General features: G+C 43.1%; 1 protein-coding gene across 2 annotated transcripts in view; it reads left to right on the top strand.

Moving 5' to 3' along the window:
- Positions 1 to 22,810, top strand: part of HID1 (HID1 domain containing) — a 155,334-nt gene that overhangs the window by 73,985 nt on the left and 58,539 nt on the right. For both annotated transcript variants that reach the window (XM_053708878.1, XM_053708879.1), the window contains exons 7-8: positions 11,019 to 11,241; positions 11,624 to 11,680. In XM_053708878.1, the coding sequence (XP_053564853.1) occupies positions 11,019 to 11,241; positions 11,624 to 11,680 (280 nt within the window). The remainder of the gene's footprint in view (positions 1 to 11,018; positions 11,242 to 11,623; positions 11,681 to 22,810) is intronic.

The following is a 22,810-nucleotide window of genomic DNA, read 5'->3' as shown; positions in this document are numbered from 1 at the left end:
TTTGATTCAGCACCCTGGATAGCGCTTGCTTATTGGTGGCTACATTTAGCCACCAGTCGGCAAGCGCTTCCCAGGTGCTGAATCAAAAATGGGTCAACTCCTAAGCTTACATTCCTGCTTTTCAAATAAAGATAGCAAGAGAACAAAAAAAAGATAATAGCAGTAAATTAGAAAGTTGCTTAAAATGACATGCTTTATCGGAATCATTAAAGAAAATAATTTGGATTTAGTATCCCTTTAATAACTGAGAGCATAAGGCTATCCTATGTACTAATAAATGCCTGGGATAAGCATAAGGCTATTATACGAACAAAATAAGTTTACACTTTTAAGATATTCTATTGTTGGGTCTATGTTCTTATATGCCATCAAGATGAACACGCTCAAGGCTCTTCAAGGGATGTGTCCCTGAACTGCAAAATGACACCTTAAAGGAACAGTAAACACTTTGTAATCCCACGACATTCCTGTTGTGCTACCATAAAATAACATTTCTTTCATAGGATGAGTCCACAGGACCTTGACGTGTGGGATATAATTCCTGCCACTAGGAGGAGGAAAAACTCCCAACAACAAAAGCTATTAATTGTTCCCACCTCCCAGCACTACTCAGTTTGTTTTTTGCCTCCCATGAGTGTTAGTGAAGATAGAAGTGTTCCAGTTATTCAAGCTTGGATTTTTTTTATGGGAGCTCAGACCACTTATGTGAGATCTAGTACTACCAGGTTGTGTGCACAGTATCTCCCTATGGAACTTCATCCATAACTACCCTCAGGTGTCGTGGGGACATGTCCCTTAGCCTCTTCCTGTGGGAACTCAGGTACTTATCATATCATATTCTCTGCTGTTATCTTTACAGCACTGGATGGACTGCTGGAAAAAGCTACAGATCTTGTTGTAAGCTCAGTGTGGAGGGTTGCTTCTTCAAGGTAAGTGATTTTTAATCACTCACATAGCCCGTAATCTATTTGTAGATACTTTTTTATTATATCATAGCCAAAGGGGACTCCAGCAGACCCCTCTCTTAAGTCAGTTTCTGGCCTTTTTGGACCTATTATACACATACATGGGGTCTAGTGGTCCCTCCATACCATTCTTATGATTTCTAGCAGCCTTTTGGCACTTTTTTAATTTTTTTTTTTTATGGGCGTGTCTCTTTTAAGAAATCGCTCGTTCCTGACTTCCAGAAGTGGTTTTATTTCAGTTATGTTAAAAAATGTTTTTAACTTGGGGCATCTTTGGGAGTGTTGAGGGCGGTTTTCCCACCTCCTTTTCCATCTTAATGGGAGGAGAGTCCACTGCTTCATTCATTACTTGTGGGAAATATGAACCTGGCCACCAGGAGGAGGCAAAGACACCCCAGCCAAAGGCTTAAATACCTCCCCCACTCCCCTCATCCCTCAGTCATTCTTTGCCTGTCGTCACAGGAGGTTGGCAGAGAAGTGTCACAAGATTTGGAGTAGTCTCTTATGGAGGGTAGTACTCTTCGCAATGGGACTGGAGTTGTAAGTAGTCCTGTCAGCCTCTCAGTGAGAGCATGGATGAAAGTTAGAGTCCAGAGATGCAGGGAGAGTCTTTCTGCGAAACCATCCGACTCAGAATAACAGCTCCATAAGCAATCGGTTTTGACGAGTTTTGCTTTCTGCTCTCAAGTCCATGTCAGGAGCGATGCTACTAACCTGTCACACTTGAAAGGCCGTGTTCCTGTTCCACGGCGTAGAGTCTGGTAAAATAATTTCATTTATACATATATGATAACGTAAGAAGACAGGGTCACAGTGTGTCTTCTTTTAGCTGTATAGAATCAAGGGTTAATACCCCCGGAAAGGGGGGTTATTGAACAGGGGGGATTTATGCATAATATTATTTATTGTGTTTTATTGCTGCAACGTGTGAGATGAGGCTCTTTTAGTGTGTGAACAGTTAGTTTTTTATCGAGAGATCGACGGGGGACTTTTTGGAGCGTTTTCTCTTTGGTGCAGGGGCGGTCCTGCATGGCACTCCATGTGACCGGGGGGTGTGACCTCTTTCAACTTCCTCTTCTTGACCGGCGGTTGTAGGAGATGAATCGTTTTCTCTGTGGTCTGGGTCATAGGAGGTGGTGAGTGCCCCGGCCATTGGGATATAAAGGTGCCATTTTAATTTATCTAGTCCACAATAAAGGCTAAAGCTATGGAGGACTCTGATGTGTTAGCGGGTACTCCCTCTTTAATTAAACCTAATAACTGTGTATATTGTGAAGAGGTCCCGGTTGATCCACCTGCTCAACTCTGTTCCACATGCTTTGATAAGATTGCAATATCTAAAAAGAATAAGGTATTTAGTACAACTGAGCTGTCCACCTCTGAGGGTTCTCCGTCCCGTATTCCCTACATTCATCTCCTATTACACATGCAGCTCCCCAGGGCCCTGATAATCCTCCCGCGGAAGGGGCCCTTTGGACGCCGGATTTCACTGATCAACTACAAATGGAGGTTCCTGCGGCTTTTAATGCCTTATCTCGCCCTGCTAAGCGCAAGCGAAAGGTGAAACACAGCTATCCATCCCAGGGGCCATCTACTCCGACTCTTCGGACGCTCTTTCTGGGACGGAATCGGCGACTTCTAGACCTCCGTCTGCGGAGGAGCCAGATTTTAAATTCAAGATGGAGCATTTGCGCTTTCTACTAAAAGAGGTGTTTGCTACCTTAGAGGATCCGGAGCCAAAACTGCCGGAGGAACCTTTGATTCCTAAGCTAGATAGGGTGTACGAGGACAGGGTAGTACCACAGACCTTCCTGGTTCCTGTTAAGATAGCTAATATTATTAAGAATGAGTGGGAGAAACTTGGTTCATCTTTCTCCCCATCTGCTTCTTTTAAAAAGCTATTCCGGACTTGCAACTTTAGGGGGCCATTCCTAAGGTGGATGGTGCTATCTCTACACTCGCTAAGCGAATGACCATCCCGCTAGAGGATAGTTCTTCGTTCAAGGAGCCCATGGATAAAAAAAATTGGAATCCATGTTGAGGAAGATGTTCCAACTCACAGGGTTTGTTTCTCAAGCGGCAGTCGCTGCGGTGGCTGGTGCTGCTACCTATTGGTATGACGCTCTGTCAGCTATGGTCGAGGTGGAGACTCCCCTCGAGGAGATACAGTAACGAATTAAGGCCTTAAGGGTAGCTCATTCGTTCATCTGCGACGCAAATATGCATATTATTCGCCTGAATGCCAAGACATCAGGTTTTTCTGTTCTAGCCCGCAGGGCGCTCTGGTTAAAGTCGTGGTCTGCGGACATGACTTCTAAGTTGAGATTACTTTCCCTCCCGTTTCAGGGGAAGGTTCTCTTTGGTCCATATCCACGGTCACGGGGGGCAAGGGTGCCTTCCTACCGCAGGATAAGAAGAATATACCCAAGGGGTCTACTTTTAGTCCCTTTCGTTCGGACAAGTCTCAACGCTAGCAGCCTGCCGCGAAGACCGAGCAGTCCAAGGGATCTTGGAAACTAGCTCACTCTTGGAACAAGACCAAGCAGAGTGAAAAGCCCGCCGATACAAAATTGGCATGAAGGGGCGGCCCCCGATACGTCCCTGGATCGTGTAGGGGGCAGACCATCTATTTTGCGCTTGCATGCAATCCCACCCCCTGCCCACGCAGGCAGGAGATGTCACTCTCCCCGGTCGGTTGAGACTGGGGAGATTGAAATTCGCCACCTAAGAGGTGGCAAAAGGTTAGGGAAGCCGCGGTCTGATGACAACTCCGTAGCATACACCAGATCAGCCCATATTACCATGGACTCAGCTCCATAGACATCAAACGATAGCCAGCATCAGTCTGAATGGTCGGGAGATAACTAAACTTAAGCTATTATCTACATATATTCCATAGTGTACAAACAGGCTGTAAAAGATGTATGGCTTATGTACTCGTTCATAGTCTAATAAGATTTTTAAAGCACAAATTAATTATTACCATTAAATATATACTATACATTCTATGCAAACTTTTATAAAGAACTAGAATTGTTCTGTTAACTTATACTTCACTGTATCAATACCAAATAATGCCGAAAACATCTAGATTAGCAGCATATCAAAAAATGTCATGTCCCAGGAAGTAGGAAAGTGAATTATAATCCAGAGTTAGTAAGGACATACTTTAGATCTTGCTTGAAGAAACCACTCACACTGGCCTAGTGTGGTGTAACACTTAACTAACGATAGCAGCATGCATAGTCAACACTACTATTTCCAGGGGAGGAGAGTCCACAACTTCATTCATTACTTTTGGGAATAAAGAACCTGGCCACCAGTAGGAGGCAAAGACACCCCAGCCAAAGGCTTAAATACCTCCCCCACTCCCCTCATCCCCCAGTCATTCTTTGCCGAAGATTTGGAGTAGTCTCTTATGAAGGGTAGTACTCTTCGTAATGGGACTGGAGTTTTAAGTAGTCCTGTCAGCCTCTCAGTGAGAGCCTGGGTGAAAGTTAGAGTCCGGAGATGCAGGGAGAGTCTTTCTGCTAAACCATCCTTACTCATATTAACAGCTCCACAAGCAATCAGTGTTGACAAGTTTGGCTGCCTTCTTTCTGCACTCAAGTGCATGTTAGGAGCCATGCTTCTAACCGGTCACACTTGAAGGGCCGTGTTCCTGTTCCACTGCATAGATTCTGGTAAGATCGTTTTATTTATACATAATGATAACACAGAAGACAGGGTCACAGTGTGGCGCCTTTTGTCTTATGGAATCAAGGGTTAATATTCCTGGTAAGGGGATTATTGAACAGGGAGGGGTTTATACATGATATTGTGTTATTGCTGCGTTATGTGCGAGATGAGGCTCTGGCAATGGCGGAACTTTCAGGTTGACTTCCGGGAGTATTTGCGCAGCCGGTTTTGGCGCGTTTTCTCCTTAGTGCAGGGGCAGTCCTGCGAGGCATCCAATGTAACCGGGTGTGGCGATCTCCACTTCCTCTGTTGATCAGCGGCGCAGGAGACTAAGCGGTTTCTGTAGTCCGGGTCATAGGAGGTGGTGAGTGCCCCGGACATTGGAGGTATAAAGGTGCCTGTTTATTAAGTTAATCTAGTCCATAATAAAAGTGCAAGCTATGTAGGACTCTGACGCGTTAGAGGGTACTCCCTCTTTAACAAACATTCCTGTGTTTATTGTGAGGAGGTTCTTGTAGCTCATAGTTGCTCAACTATGTTCCACGTGCCTCGATAATTCCACGTGCCTCGACATCTAAAAATAAAGGGATGTCTAGTACTACTGAGCTGTCCACCTCTGATGGTTCCCCGTCCTGTGATGTATTCCCTGCTTTCATCTCCGAGTGCACATGTAGCGCCCCAGGGTCCAACCATTACTTCTACGGGAGAAATTCGTTGGCCGTCAGATTTTACAGATCAACTGTGGTATCGAAAGTGATCCATGCCTTACCACGTTCTGCTAAGCTCAAGCGTAGGGCGTATCATGGCGGCCCGGCCCAGGGGTTGTCTACGCCTATGGAAATATCGGAGGCGCTATACGATGACGAGGCCCACTCAGACTCTTCAGAGGAGGCTCCTTCTGGGTCGGAGTCCGTGTCATCTCATCCTCCGGCTGTGGAGGATCCTGACTTTAGGTTTAGGATAGAGAATTTGCGCTTTTTGCTGAAGCAAGTGCTTGCTATTCTGGAGGTTCCGGAACCAAAGCGTCCGGAGGAACCTTCGATTCCTAAGCTTGATAAGGTATACGAGGACAGGGTGGTGCCTCAGAACTTCCCGGTTCCTGTTAAGATGGCTAATATTATTAAGAATGAATGGGAGTGATTAGGTTCTTCCTTTTCCCCTTCTTCCTTTAAGAAACTGTTCCCCGTGCTGGACTCTCAGCTCGAGCTATGGGGGACTGTCCCTAAGGTGGATGGTGCTATTTCCACGCTCGCGAAGTAGACAACTATTCCTCTCGAGGATAGTTCGTTGTTTAAAGAGCCCATGAATAAAGTTTGAAAATATGTTAAGGAAAATGTTTCAGCACACGGGGTTTGTTTTTCAACAGGCAACAGCTGTAGCTGCGGTTGCTAGAGCTGCAACATGTTGGTGTGAATCCCTGTTTGATATGGTCGAGTGGGAGACTTCCATCGACGAGGTACAGGATAAGATTAAGGCGTTAAGGGTCGCCAATTCTTTCATTTGTGACGCCAATATGCAAATTATTCGCCTGAACGCAAAGATTTCAGGATTCTCCATTTTAGCTCGCAGGGCTCTGTGGCTAAAGTCTTGGTCTGTGGACATGACCTCAAAGTCGAGGCTGCTGTCTCTGCCTTTTCAGGGTAAGATTCTGTAAGGTCCAGGATTGGATTCGATCATATCCACGGTTACGGGAGGCAAGGGTGCTTTCCAACCGCAGGATAAGAAGGCTAAGCCTAAAGGATCTACTTTTCGTCCCTTTTGTGCGGACAAGGCCCAGCGCCAGCAGCCCACCGCGAAAGCAGATCAGTCCAAGGGAATTTGGAAGCCTGCTCATACTTGGAACAAGTCCAAGCAAAACAAGAAGCCCGCTGAGGCAAAATTGGCATGAAGGGGCGGCCCCCGACCAGTCTCTGGACCAAGTAGGGGTCAGATTGTCTCTCTTCTCTGAAGCCTGGTTGAAGTACGTTCAGGACCCTTGGGTTCTGGAGGTTGTCGCCAAGGGTTACAGGATAGGATTCAGGTCCCATCCGCCCAGGGGCAGATTTCTCCTGTCAAACCTGTCTTCAAGACCGGAAAAGAGAGAGAGGCCCTTCTAGAATGTTTGAAGAATCTCTCCTCTCTAGGTGTTATCGTACCAGTACCCCAAGCAGAAAGGGGTCTAGGGTACTATTCAAATATTTTTGTGGTTCCAAAGAAGGAGGGCACGTTCCGCCCGATTCTGGACCTAAAGTACAAGTTTCTGGCTGTTCCATCGTTCAAAATGGAAACAATCAGATCTATTCTGCCCCTAGTTCAAGAAGGGCAGTTCATGACTACAATAGACTTGAAGGATGCTTACCTTCATGTTCTAATTCACAGAGACCACTTTAAGTTCCTAAGATTTGCGTTTCTGGACCAACACTTCCAGTTTGTGGCCCTTCTGTCAGGCGACGGCCCGAGAGTCTTTACGAAGGTTCTTGGGGCACTACTTGCAGTGGCCACATCCAGGGGCATTGCTGTGGCGCCCTATTTGGACGACATCCTAGTCCAGGCGCTGTTGTTCAGCTTCGCAGAGGATCATTCAAGGGCTCTTCTTTTCTTGCTCCAATCTCACGGTTGGAAGATCAACTCAGGAAAGACTCCAAGCAACAGGGTGGAGTTCCTGGGCACAATAATAGACTCTCTGTCCATGAAAATATTTCTCACAGATCAACTACGCAGGAAGATTGCATCCACCTGTCTTGCCCTTCAGTCCTCCTCAAGCCCTTCGGGGGCTCAGTGTATGGAGATGATCGGGCTCATGGTCTCCAGCATAGACGTCATCCCTTTCGCCAGGTTCCATCTCAGACATCTCTTTAATTGTGCATGTTGAGACAGTGGAACGGCGATCATTCAGATCTATTACAGCGGATATCCATGGATGCTCGGACCAGGGACATCCTTTCTTGGTGGATCTGTCCGGAGCATCTGTCCCTGGGGACATCCTTCTTGAGACCGTCCTGGGAGATTGTGACATCGCAGGATGGGGAGCTGTTTGGCATGCCAGGATGGCACAAGGAAAATGGACCCGGGAGGAGTCTCACCTTCCGATAAATATTCTGAAACTTTGAGCAATTTACAATGCTCTTAGGGCATGGCCTCCTCTGGGGTCGTTCAGCTTCATCAGATTCCAGACCGACAACATTACCTCGGTGGCTTACATCAACCATCAGGGGTTACGAGGAGCTCCCTAGCAATGAGGGAAGTGTCTTGGATTTTGGAGTGGGCGGAGTCCCACAGCTGCTCGCTTTCACCGATCCACATTCCAGGTGTGGACAACTGGGAAGCGGACTTTCTCAGCAGGCAATCTTTCCATCCGGGGGAATGGTCTCTTCACCCCAAAGTGTTTGCCGAGATTTGTCTCAGATGGGGAACGCCGGAGATAGATCTCATGGCTTCCAGACTCAATTGCAAGCTACCCCGATACAGGTCGAGATCGAAGGATCCCCAGGCAGAGCTGATAGATGCCTTAGCGGTTCCTTTGGGATTCAGTCTAGCTTACATTTTTCCACCGTTACCACTTCTACCTCATGTAGTGGCACTCATCAAACAGGAGCAAGCTTCGGCCATCCTGATTGCTCCATTGTGGCCGCAGAGGATGTGGTTTGCGGATCTGGTGGGGATGTCTTCCTTTCCGCCATGGAGGTTACCCTGTCGCAGGGATCTGCTGGAACAGGGTCCCTTTCAACATCAAAATCTCGTTTCTCGGAGGCTGACTGCGTGGAGATTGAACGCTTAGTCTTAGCCAAGAGAGGTTTTTCTGAAAGTGTGATTGACACTCTAGTTCAGGCAAGGAAGCCAGTCCCTCATCGCATATACCATAAGGTGTGGATGACTTGTCCTGGTATGAGAAGCATGGATATCCTTGGCACAAGGTGAAGGTATCCAGGATTCTGTCCTTTCTCCAGGAGGGTTTGGAGCAAGGTCTTGCCGCTAGTTCCTTGTTTTTAATATTTAAGGATGTATAGATGATTGTATGTCCTAAGAGTACCCTCAGTGCCACACGTATAACATAGGAGCATTTGCTCCATTAGGATCGCTATAATGCGTCCTTAGTAACCTAGTTGCTATGTAACAACGTTCCAACTACACACATCACTTGTGATGTCAGATATGTCATACGTGCCGCACTTCCAGGTTACTCTAGAACATACGCCTACAGGATGACTAGTATCTGTTCATTTCAGTGGCTATAAAAAGGATGGGTCACTGCTGCACAAAATACCTCTCAGGAAGAAGGGAGTTTATTAATTTGTTACCCTTCGAAACGCGTAAGGCTTATGTACAAGAGGCAGTACACCTCTTATTTATCTATTGGGACATTATCTGTGCCTTATCTTTGAGCTAAACGGACATTATATTTGGTGACAAGTGTGGTGATTTTACTTGTATACATGTTATTTATATACCTCATGCATTGAGGGCTTCACATGTGAGTGGTATACCACTAGCTTTTATGATCATTTTTTGTGTACTAAATAAACAGTGTTGCACTATGAGCCTTTTCTTGGTTTTCTCTCCTATATCACTGTGACCGAGAGGTACATCTGAGCAAATGTTCAAGTGACAAGGCAATACAAATCACAGACCGCTGACTTTTGTCCCTCTTGGATTATCACCTAGGAGCTATCTGAATTTTGGCTGTCCTGTTCCATACTCTGAGAGGTGCAAAGCATCCTATCGATACAAATTCATCCTTACCTCATATGATTGAGGTTCTGTGAAGTAAGTGTACATCTGAGTGGGGGCTGTATATGAAGAGATTCTTTACCAGCAATCATTTCTTAATCATCTAGTTTTTTCTGGAGCCCATTTTTTTTGTACTTCCTAAGACCTAATACTGTAGAATTGTATTTCTATGTTTATGATATATATTTATTACCTGCATTATTAACATACTGTGCATGGATATTAATTTATTTATAAGCGCCATCCAGGTTATTTTTGTTGTGTGTGTATATATATATATATATATATACAGAGAAAGTCCAGCACTCACTTACAAGCTCTCAGCTAAAAATGGAAAGGTTAGTTACTGCATGTGGCCAAATGGGACAAGCCCAGGTACCACGTCAAGGTCCTTTCCAATACCTGGGACCCTAAAACAGCCACACAATGCAAGCTCTCAAATCCAAACAAACTGGGAACAAGGGAAGGGTGCACAGGCTTATGTAATCACCCTAGACATATACAAAACACGGAAGGGGACTGCACTGTGATACCGGACTGGGTACACATCCCATGACCCTGCAACATGCTCAGCCCTGGGTGCTCACCGGCACTCACAGGAAGCTGTGCTGTCCTCAGAGTCACAGGCAGTTAACCCCAGACAGGTTTGGGTGCAAGAACCATAGGGAAAATTACAAAACAAATTAATACAGCAAATTAATATTACAAGCAATAGTTTTAAGATCCTCATTGCTAGGCAATGGAAAATGCTGCTGCCCCAACTATTGCCCAATGGCTACATGAATGTCACCATTCGATTCGAATGGAAGAGTATTTTTATATAAAACACCACTGCATGGATATATATGCACTGTCGTCTGCCTCTTGGGAGGAGTACCTGTCAACTAAATTCAAAGCATCCTCCCCATAAGCCCCCGCCATATAACTATACCTTAGGACCTCCTCACTGCTCTAGGCCCCCCTGCTCACGAGACAGAGTATGCAGAACAATGATCTAGTCTACTTAAGTATCCTTTGTAAAGAATACTCCCATGTAACTAGCAACACAACAACAATAGTGAGAATCCAATACTTCATTTGACTGTGATATGATATAAATGATTGTATAAGACAAGACACACAATGTTATGTTTTAAGAAGTTTTATTGTACTTTTTTATCATCGTACAGATTACAAATGTACATGTATGTAACTGTAAATTACATGTTTTGTATTAAACTTTGTACATGTTTCAATAAAAAAAAGCTCTTGTTGGTATTCTTTGCCTTCTCCTTGTGGCGGGAATTATATCCCACACGTCAAGGTCCTGTGGACTCTCATCATCCTGAAAGAAAATAATTTATCAGCCACGTCTTGTTTTTAAAACAAATTAATATCCTTTTTACTGCAATTATTTTTCAATGGCCAAACCAAACCCACCATTTCCCTGATTTGGAGGAGCTAATCTGGGCTTTAGTCAGGCGACTACCAGGCTAGCCACAGTCATAAAGTTAGTATAGAGTACTCTGCTTTGCTGTTATCAGTAAAATCCAATTAGTAAAACATATGTAGCAGAGTTAGCCTTATGTGGGAAGACAAATTAGCCCAATTGTTTTCAGATGTTTCCCACCTCTCACTACTGGTTTTCTTTTTAATCACCCATATTTTTGTTTTTACCCCTGTTTCCAGACACGCACTCCCCCTGTTCACCTCACTTCTGAATGTGGTGTGTGCGTATGACCCTGTTGGTTACGGAATTCCGTATAACCACCTACTATTCTGGGATTCACGTGAACCACTGGTGGAGGTGGCTGCTCAGCTGCTCATTGTGACTCTGGATTTTGATCAAACAGGATCCACAAGTCCCAGTACAGATGGGACCACCACAAGCACAGCTATGGATGAAAGTGAGGTAAGTGCACTGTAATTTTTTTTTTCCTTTTAATGTGTTGCCAACACACCAGCTGCAGATTACCACAAATGCAAATATTCAGACAAAGCAATTTTAAATGAGCATTTTAGTACCAATCTCTCCAAACCCCACTGGTAGGGTGATTGCAGCTACTGACTCTTGTTCATGTAATTTTTCTGGAGAGAATACAGCAGTATTTATATTTTCAGAATATGAAGAGTAACTATTTAATATGACAAAATAAAGATAAAGGAGCTATTAACAATTTAATACACTCCGCTAAGGGGAGAAAATTCTTTAGTGCAATGTCCCTTTAAGCAAGATACATGAAGTGCCCTATGACCGTTGCTTTACTGCTGTTGGTAATCATATTTATTTGCAGAGTCCAGCTCCAGACAACCTGTTTGTGAATTACCTGTCCAGGATCCATCGGGAGGAGGTCAGTTGGGAGGGTTGCTATGTCTATATTAACAGGTAGAGGGCACTCTAAACCTGAGCAAATTGGGGCATTTTTACTCAAGAGTTGAGCTACGTTCTTTATCGTCATCATTATTATCCTTCTGCACAACATAAGTAAAGAAGTAAATTTAATGAGAGAACTAAATTGAAAATGTGTAATTGTTTTAAATACCTGAATTTATTACATTTTTAAATTTTGAATTCCATGTCCCTTTTTAAATAGACACTTACTGTACATTTTTTTCCCATTAACCCCTTTGTTACCGGGAATTTCAGAAAAGAACTTGACCAAAATATCTGTAGCGTTTTTGTCATCACTCCATTTAAACAGAAATAGAGCTTTGTTTTTTTTTGTTTGTTTTTTTAACCTGTCAAAACTATAAATATTTTTTTAAATGGACAACCCAATGAATTGGTCTATTTCCATTTTGGTTTATTTGATGCCACCATTTCACCGCAAAATGCAATACATTTTTTTTACATTTTTTTCACAAACTGAAATTATTTCCATACTGCTTGTGCAATCAGGACACAAATGATTGTAAATCTGCCTGGAATCCCCTTTATTCAGAAATAGCAGACATGCATGGCTTTGCCGTTGATTCCAATTACTAGTGGGATATTCAACTCCTGGCCAGCAGGAGGAGGCAAAGAGCACCCAAGCAAAGCTGTTAAGTGTAACTTCCCTTACCTATAATCCCCTGTCATTCTCTTTGCCTCTGTCAAGGGAGGATGTGTGAAGATGGTGTCTGAAGATTTTAATCCTTTAATAGGTACTTTTCCCGGCAAGCAAGGATTAGGGGCTATGCTGTGTGCATGTCAAGAGTAGGGGGTGGCTTTTAGCAGTTAGAAGACGGCGAGGTAGTCTTTGCTTTATTTCTAACATTATTGCTACCCCTTCATAGAAAGCCAGGGTTGGTTACTCTGTTCTTTCTTTTTCTTCAGGTCCCTGATAGATATGGGTAATCTGTCACACTTAGAAGTGGGTCCTGCCCTGCAACCAGAACATAGGTAAGTGCTTTGCCTTTCTAGGTAGGAAGGTCAGCACTTTCAGAAGTTAATGTCTCTGTGATAGGACACATTTATAGATCTGTGTATTCAAGGGTCAAGGCTCCCTGGTGGGACTTAGTGACTTTTTATCCCTTTCTACAGGGATTTATCATGGGCAGTGACATTAAATTTTATTATTTAGATAAGGCACTGTAGGAGTAAGGGGTTAATAGGTTCCCCTTTTTAAGAGACTGGCATAGGGAGCATTGGGAGGAGTAACACTTGTTCCAGTTCCCTTTTATAATGGATAACAGCCTTAACAGAGTGTTTTATGTGAAGTTACAGTCATATTTCAGAGCGGAGGTGTAGCCCTTATTCGCGCTGTTTTTTGTTTGGCACAGTTCAGGAGCACACGTGACCTTCCGCTATTCCGCTCCAGTCTTAATACAAGCGGTTAGGAGAGCAGAGCTTAAGGGATACGTTAACAGCCTAGCTTGTGACGGCTGTTTGAAAGAGGTCTCCTGCTGTCTGTGATGATAATGATCATCTTTGGGGATACTGCTGTACTGGAAAAACAATATTGATTGTCTCTTTTTTTTTTTTTTTCCTGCACCAGAGTTCCGGTTTTTCTTTACTAGTGTCTTAGTCTCTGATCTCCCGAGGGTGAGTTTCCTCAGTATTGAGGTTATAGAGGTACAGGGCAAAAATAATTTACTTTACATAACAATTCCACATTCTTCTATGCAGTAAACCAAATATTTGCTGTTATTTTTATTTTATTCTATATCTTTATTGAGATTAGAATCGGTCTAATTATCCTAAAGGTTATTAGTTTTTCCTTTATCATGTACTCTATAAATGATTTGTCTAACACTTGTAATACATGTCTTATTGTTCCTCCTGCGCAATTTTGTACACATACTTAAATAAGACTTTGTTATACTGGGATAAGAATCCCTTTCTGAGCCAGTTATCTCTCAGGACGAGGTCCGTACCATGCCTCAACTTTCTCCTTAATCGTCCCAAGCCTTATCTACGTCACAGGCAGTGCCCTGCAGTTCATTTTATCAGGTTCCTGGGGGTTTCCTTTATCTGAGAAAAGGAAGAGAATATCTAGGTATTTCTCATTCTAAGAGTTCTGACTCCTCTAAGTCTGAGTTAGTCGCTCTTTCTCATTTATCTGAAGAAGATCATTCCTCAGCGGAGCTGATGGAGAAATTTCGGACTCTAAGTCTGTAGATGGAGACACAAGTCCTAGTTCAGTAGATCCAGAGGAAGTTGATTTTAGCTGGAGCACCTTCGGTTGCTGTTACATAAGGTCCTTGGTACTTTGGAAGACTCCTACTCTTCTGTTGCTAGAGACCACAAAGAGTATAGTAATTTTAGCAGAGTGTTTTATGTTATTCCTTCATCTGTTGAGATTTTTCAAGTTCCAGTCCGGATGACGGAAATTATTGCTAAGGAAGGGAATTTTTGTTTTTGTTTTCCAGTGGCTGAGGCTGTGCCTATGGTAGAGGGAGCTATCTCTACTCTGGCCAAGTAAACCACTATACCTATTGAGGAGAGTGCTTTTTTTAAGGATCCAATGGATAAGAAGCTAGAGTCTGTCTTTAAAAAAATGTACATTCATCAGGACATTGGCAACCTGTGGCGAATATTGCTATGGTTGCGGAGGCATTATCTTATTGATGTGATGCCTTATCTGACTTATTTTCTATAGAGGAAATTCAGGATAGGATAAAAATGCTAAGCTGGCTAATACCTTTATCTGTGATGCCAGCATGCAAGTCTGCCGTGATCTAGTGGCTAGCGTTGCAGTATTGGAAGCAGAAGGTTTTTTTGTTCAAAGCCAGCTGCGGGAGGCTGCTTGAATGGCAGGAGATTGTTATAAGCATTATCTGCTTATTTTTCATGTGAAAAATTCTAAATGTATGTTTTGGAATTCTATTTTTCATGGTTGATCTTTCTTCTATGTCGCAAACCATTGGATAGAGAATGCTGTAAGCATTTTATTTGCCTATTTTAATCCTTTTCTGCTGTGTATTTGCTGTATTCTGCTGGGCAGGTATATGCTTAATTTTAGATTTATGTCCTCCTCTTTCAATAGAAGGGACAAACATTTTGCATAAAGGTCTATCTTCTCTGGGAGAGGAATAGGGTCAAGGATTCTATTCAAATCTATTTATGGTTCACAAAAAGGATGGAACTTTCCGTCCCATCCTATATCTAAACTGTCTCAACAAATTCCTAATGGCTCCGTCCTTCAAGATGGAAAATATTCGTTCCATTCTTCCATTGGTTTAGGAAGGTCAGTTCTTGACGACCGTAAACCTGAAGGACGCATATTTACACATTCCCATTCACAGGGATCATCACCAGTTTAAGGTTTGGCTTTCTGGGCAAGTATTTCCAGTTTATTGCTCTTCCGTTTGGTCTTGCAGCTTCCAGAATTTTCTCAAGAGTTCTAGGAGCTCTTTTGGCAGTGAGCAGATCCCAGGGAATTGCTGTGGCGCCTTATCTAGACAACATCTTGGTTAAGGCATCATCTTTTCAACTAGCAAAATCTTATACAGAGATGTTGTTTTATTTTTGTGGAAAGTGAATCTGGAAAAGTTTATAGTCTAGTTCCTACTACAAGAGTGTGTTTCCTAGGGACTATCATAGATTCCCTGTCCATGAAGATTTTCCTTACGGACGTCAGAAAATCCAAACTTCTTGCCTTTCTCTCCAGTCTGCTTTTTGTCCAATAGTGACTCAATGCATGAAGGTGATTGGTCTGATGGTGGCTTCCATGGACATCATTCCTTTTGCTCGGTTACATCTGCGACCGCTGCAGCTTTGCATGCTCAGTAAATTGAAAGAAGACCATTCAGATTTATCGCAGAGGATAAATCTGGACCCCCTAACAAGAGACTCTCTCGTGGTGGATTTCACAGGAACATCTGTCTTGGGGCACTTGCTTCCTGAGGCCTTTCTGGGTAATTGTGACTACAGACGCCAGCCTCTTAGGCTGGGAAGCTGTTTGGGGTTCTCTGAAAGCTTAGGGCCTGTGGTCTTGGGAAGAGTCTTCTCTTCCCATTAACATTTTGGAGTTGAGAGCAATCTTCAAAGCCTTGACAGCTTGGCATCAATTATCTTTAGTCTGGTTTATCAGATTAGTCGGACAACATCACCTCAGTGGCTTACACCAACCACCAGGTAGGAACTTTGGAGTTCCTTGGCCATGAAGGAGGTGACTCACATTCTGCAGTGGGCAGAAGCTCACAATTATCTCCTATCTGCCATCCACATTCCAGGAGTAGATAATTGGGAGGCGGATTTTCTGAGCAGATATACTTTTCATCCTGGGGAGTGGGCTTTCCACCCAGAAGTGTTCTCCAGGATAAACCTCAGGTGGTGGGTTTCGGAGTTTGATCTGATGGTGTCTCGTCAGAAAGCCAAGCTTCCATAGTACGGTTCAAGGTCAAGAGATACACAGGCCGCCCTGATAGATGCCCTGGCAGTTCCTTGGGATTTCGGTCTAGCATACCTGTTTTCTCCATTTGCTCTCCTTCCACTCGTCATTGCTCGTATCAAGCAGGAGAGAGTGTCTGTAATTCTAATAGCTCCTGCCTGGCCTCGCAGGATCTGATTTGCGGATCTGGTGAAGATTTTATCTCTTCCACCTGGGAGGTTACCGCTGAGGAAGGACCTTCTAATTCAGGGTCCATTTTTCTATCCAAATTTGGATTCTCTGAAGTTGACTGCATGGGTATTGAACGCCTAGTTCTGTCTAGGCATGGTTTTTCGGAAAGCGGTCATTGATATTATGTATCAGGCTCGTAAACCTGTTATTCGCAGGATTTACCATATGGTATTGTGTAAATACCTTTTTTCGTGCAAAGCTAAATGTTTCTCTGGAGTTGGGTAGAATTTCCCGAATGTTATCGTTTTTTCAGGATGGCCTGGAGAAAGGTTTGTCAGTCAGTACTCTGAAGGTTCAGATTTCTATATTGGGGTTTCTTCCTAAGGTGGTGTTGGATCGAAACTTTAATCAGGAAATTGTTCCTTCTTTTTGTCCTAATCCTTCTCATAAGGAATGTCTTTTTTATAATGTGGTTGTTTTGTGCGTGCTCTAAAATTTTACCTGCAAGCTACTAAAGATTTTCGGCAATCTTCTGCCCTGTTTGTTGTTTTCTCTGGAAAGCGTAAGGGTCAGAATGCCACTTCTACTTTTTTCCCCTCTGGTTAAGAAGTATGATTCCTTTTGCTTATGGGACTTCTGGACAGCAGCCTCCTGAGAGAATTACGGCTCACTCCACTAGAGCTGTCTCCTCTTCTTGGGCTTTCAAAAATTTAGCTTCTGTGGAACAGGTTTGCAAGAAGACAACATGGTCCTCTTTGCATACTTTTTCCAAATTCTACAAATTTGATATGTTTGCCTAGGCTGAGGCCTCTTTTGGGTGAACGGTTCTTCAAGTGGTGGTGCCTTCTGTTTAGGTCCTCCTGCCTTGTTCTCCCTCCCTGTTCATTCTGTGTCCTCTAGCTTGGGTATTGGATCCCACTAGTAATTGGAATGACGTTGTGGACTCTACATGCCATAGGAAAGAAAACAAAGTTTATGCTTACCTGATAAATTTATTTCCGGGCATGGAGAGTCCACGACCCCACCTTCTTTTTTTTTTAATTCTAATTCGGCAGTTTTTTTTTTGAGTAAACCTCAGGCACCTCTATACACTTGTGTTTCTTCTTTTTCCATTTTCCTTTGGCTGAATGACTGGAGATTATGGGTAAGGGAAGTTACACTTAACAGCTTTGCTGGGTGCTTTTTGTCGCCTACTGCTGGCCAGGAGTTGAATATTCCACTAGTAATTGGAATGACATTGTGGACGCCATGCCTGGGAAAAAATAAATTTATCAGGTAAGCATAAATTTTGTGTTTGTGCTTAGAATGTCGCTAATTGCAGCTGCACACCACACCTCAATTCTCGGCAATGAAGGGGTTAATCGGCTAGCTTGTAAAGTTAATTTTAGCTGTAGTGTAGAGATTACCCTCCCACCCCCTGATCCCTCCCAAATCGCTCTCTTTCCTTCTTCACCCCCACTGGTCACCACCATCTTAGGTAATTGATTGTGGCCATCTATAATACTGGCAGCTGTCTGCCAGCACCTATAAATACATTAGCTAGGGCCGACACAACCTCCCACACAACCTTGTTTGCAGTATTGTAGCTCCCCAATCCCTGCTTCTCCTTTTTTTGTATTTTTTTATTTAGGGCCATCCCTCTCCCCTCCGCTGCTGGAACGACCACCCGTCTCCCGCTTTCCCTCTCACACCTCCCTCCGGCACCAGCAAATGATCGTTACAGACTGTTTGTAACGATCTGGCATTTTCCTTCATATGGAACCGGAGCACCGATCGTGCTCTGGTTTCATATGCAGGTAGTTGCTTGGAGCTGAGGAACTCCTGCATCCTCAACGCATATGTATGTCATGCTTTACGATAGGCAAAGTACCACATGACTTATGTATATACAGTATGTGTATTTATGTATATATGTGTATATGTGTGGTCTTCCTTTAAGCTTAGCCAATTCGAATGGTTAACTTCTTGAAAACAATAGTTTGTGGTTGCAAAGAGCAAAACCAACTATTTAAAATACAGCAGGCGGTATGAACAAGTCATTGGATATTAAGGGGAAATATATTTTAGAGTACAGTGTCCCTTTAAACAACAATCATAGCCAGCGCATCTTTATGCAAACTGCACCACAGAGTAAGCCTCTCAAGCATTGAGGGGAATATAAACCCGAAGTCTGCCATAAAAACTGTGAGGTAAAAGCTTTTAAAATTGAAATTAAAACAAATGCAGCAATATCAGTTGTGCACTTCCTGTGACAATGATCACTGCCTTATACAGTATTACTAATAATAATAAACTAAAAATGGCTGATGGGCACTTCCTGCTAACACTCATTGGCTGATGGGCACTTCCTGCTAACACTCATTGGCTGATGGGCACTTCCTGCTGCACTTCATTCTAACACTCATTGGCTGATAAGCATTATGTACTAATTCTCATTGACTGATAGGCAATCAGCAGTACCTTAGCTGGAAGTGCCTAGCAGCCATTGTTGATTTATTAAGAAATGTTCACTGTTTACTACTGGTACAACTGATACTGGTGTATTAGTTTCAATTTTAAGAGAAACAAATTTTTGAGTGTCTGTACGTTATTAATTTTGACAGCAGTGCCCCTTTAAAATGGATTGTGGCCGTTTTGGCTATAGCTTAAACAAGGCACCTTAACACTTGTTCAATATTTCTGTGTCATTAAAACCACAGCAAAATAAATAAGCTGCTATATACTATATGTAGGCTTTTGTAGGAACCAGTGCTATTGAAGAGAGCCAAGAGAAGGGTGCAGAGGAGAGAGACTGAGGATGGGAGTTAAAAAAAAAAAGAAAAAAAAAAGGGTAACATATGGGCATAAAGTGTGCAGATCAGAAGATATGGTTAGAGGGTGGTGAGCGGAAGGTGAGAGCACTGTAAGAGATTTGTAGAACATAGGGTGAGAAAGGGGGCAAGTGGATTCCTAATGTGGGCCTTCGATTTTTAGAACATAGGGTGACAGAGATGGCAAGTGGATTCCTGGTGTGGGCATTAGATTTTTAGAACATGGGGTGAGAGAGATGGCAAGTGGATTCCTGGTGTGGTCATTAGATTTTTAGAACATGGGTTGAGAGAGATGTCAAGTGGATTCCTGGAGTGGGCATTAGATTTCCATCTTAATATGAGGAGAGTCCACGGCTTCATTCCTTGTGGGAATACAGAACCTGGCCACCAGGAGGAGGCAAAGACACCCCAGCCAAAGGCTTAAATACCTCCCCTCATCCCCCAGTCATTCTTTGCCTTTCGTCACAGGAGGATGGCAGAGAAGTGTCGAAAGTCTCTTATGGAGGGTAGCACTCTGCGGTATGGGACTGGAGTTTTAAATAGTCTTGTCAGCCTCTTAGTGAGAGCATTGACAAATGTTAGGGTCTGGAGATGCAGGGAGAGTCTTTCTGTGAAACCATCCAGACTCGTATTAACAGCTCCTAAGCAATAAGTGTTGACAAGTTTCACTGCCTGCTTCTGTTACTCAAGTCCATGTAAGGTGCGATGCTACAAGACTGTCAATCTTGAGAGGCTGTGTGTCCCATGGCAGAGATTCCGGTAAGATCGTTTAATTTTATCTCATATGATAATGTAAAAAGAAGACAGGGTCACAGTGTGGCTCCTTTATCTGTATGGAATCAAGGGTTAATATCTCCAACAGGAGATTATTAAACAGAGGGGATTTATACATACTTGGTTTGTTATATTTTATGCTGAGATATGTGAGAGATGAGGCTCAGGCAGTTGTGGAACATTTAGCTTTTACTTTTGTTTTTGAGATGCTGCGCGGTCTGTTACTTGGCGCGTTTCTCTCTTGGAGCAGGGGCGGTCCTGAATGGCACTCCATTTGACTGGGTTTGGTCTCAATATCTTCCTCTTTTCTTACCGTGCGGTTTACAGTAGAAGAAGCGGTTTCTCTGTGGAGACCTGGGTCATAGGAGGTGGTGATTTCCCCGGCCATTGGAGGGCATAAAGGTGCCATTTATCTTGTTCTAGTGTCCATGTTAAAAGTGCAAGCTATGGAGGACTCTGATGCGTTAGAGGGTACTCCCTCTTTTCCTAAAGCTATTACCTGTTTTTATTGTGAGGAGGCTACGGTATACACACCTGCTCAATTATGTTCCACATGCCTCGATAAGGTAGTTATATCTAAAAAGACAAAGATGTTTAGTACCACTGAGCTGTCCACCTCTGAGGGGTCTCCGCAACGTGAGGTGCGTTTCCTACAATTATCTCCTACTACACATGCAGCCTCCCAATGCACTGCTAATCCACCTTCGGGAGGGGCCCTTTTACTGCCAGACTTTTCTGAACAGTTACAAACGGCAGTGTCTGCAGCCTTCAGTGCTTTACCTCGCCCTGCTAAGCGCAAGTGAAAGGTCAAATATTGCTATCCTTCCCAGGGGTCATCTGCCAATTTGTTGGATTTATCTGATACTAGATTATCCGCTGATGAAGATGCCGGTGGAACCAGATTTTAGATTTAGGGTTGAGCACTTAACGCTTTCTGTTAAAATAAGTGTTGGCTACGTTTATAGATTCCAGAACCTAAATTACCAGAGGAACCTTCTATTCCTAAGCTTGACAAGGTTTATGAGGACAGGGTGGTGCAACAGACTTTCCCGGTTCCTGTAAAGATGGCAAATATTATTAAGAATGAATGGGAGAGACTTGGATCTTTTTTTTTCCCCTTCTTCTTCTTTTAAGAAATTGTTTCCTGTTCCAAACTCTCAATTAGAGTTGTAGGGGTCTGTCCCTAAGGTGGATGGAGCTATATCCACGCTTGCTAAGTGCACCACTATCCCGCTTGAGGATAGTTTGTCGTTTAAGGAGCCCATGGATAAGAAATTAGAAACTCTATTAAGAAAAATGTTTTAGCATACGGGGTACTTGTTTTAGCCTGCAGCGGCAGTTGCTGCAGTTGCTGGAGCCGCTACCTATTGGTGCAACTCTCTATCGGAGATGATCGCGAGGGAAACTCCCCTCAACAAGATCCAGCAAAGAATTAAGGCCTTGAGGGTAGCTAATTCTTTCATCTGTGTTGCTAACATACAGATTATTCGCCTGAATGTAAAAACATCAGGATTTTCTGTTCTAGCCCATAAGGCTCTCTGGCTGAAGTCTTGGTCTGCTGATTGTTTTACCTTCCATTTAAGGGGAAGATTCTGTTCGGTCCAGGCCTAGACTCTATCATATCCACGGTCACTGGGGGCAAGGGTGCCTTTCTACCACAGGATAAAAAGAATAAACCTAAAGGACAAGGTCCTAATTTTCGTCCCTTTCGTTCAGATAAATCCCAACACCAGCAGCCCTCCGCAAAGCCTGATCAGTCCAAGGGAACTTGTAAACCATCTCAATCTTTGAATAAATCCAAGCAGAACAAGAAGCCCGCCGAACCAAAGTCGGCAAGAAAGGGCGGCCCCCTATCCGACATTGGATCGTGTTGGAGGCAGACTATACCTCTCTTTGCGGAAGCTTGGTTGGGGGATGTACAAGACCATTGGGTTCTAGAGGTAATCGCTCAGGGTTACAGGATATGTTTCAAATCTCATCCAACCAGGGGAAGATTCCTCTTATCAAACCTATCTTCAAGACCAGAAAAACGATATGCGTTTCTAGGGTGCATGAGGGATCTATCCTCCCTAGGAGTAATTGTGACGGTACCTTTTATCGGAAAGAGGTCTAGGGTACTACTCAAACCTTTTCGTGGTCCCAAAGGAGGGTACAAGACTTAAGAAGAAAAGTAACTAGCGCCCAGGACTGATATCTGCTCACTATAAAGAAGACCCCCTAATAGGTCTAAAAACGGAACAATGAAACGGGATATATAGGAGCGCCAATGGCTTAGATATACCACAGGAAATAGAAATAGTCTCCAATAGTTTCTATTAAAATTGGATTGTTCAAATGTCAAACAAATATTTATTATATTAAAACAATATAATTCTGATCTCCAGAATTCATAAAAACACAAAACACATATAAAAATACATAAAATACAATACAGCCAATGATAAAAAATACAACAGATAACAAATTGAATCTAATCCAGTTATTTAAACTGGATGACCAATATCTAATGGTCCAGTTTTCCGTGAGTAAGTCCTCTTAAAGACCCTCTAGTAGGTACATAGATGTGTGTGAAAAAACAAATCTGTATTTGATTTAATTATCAAATAAGTGTACAAATAAACCTGGTGTCCAATAAATGATATAATAATAACTCAAATATTCTTATCAGGGTGATAAGATCACTAATATGGTGATACGAGACCCACTATACAGGTCAACAGTACATACAGGTAGTGCAACATTTAAATCGTATAATAAACGTCATGAAAAATCAAAAATAAGATACAATGTGTTGGGTTCCTTAAGCTATCAAATAAACCATATTATGGATTACAGAATATAACACACAATAAATAATAAAATACAAATATGAAGTAATCAAGTGGGTGTGGTCATAAAAGTCAAAAAATAG

This window comes from Bombina bombina, chromosome 1, assembly GCF_027579735.1.
Source record: "Bombina bombina isolate aBomBom1 chromosome 1, aBomBom1.pri, whole genome shotgun sequence".
Taxonomy (NCBI): Eukaryota; Metazoa; Chordata; class Amphibia; order Anura; family Bombinatoridae; genus Bombina; species Bombina bombina.
The sequence above is the reverse complement of the archived record's forward strand: the minus strand, read 5'-3'. Positions and strand labels throughout refer to the sequence as shown.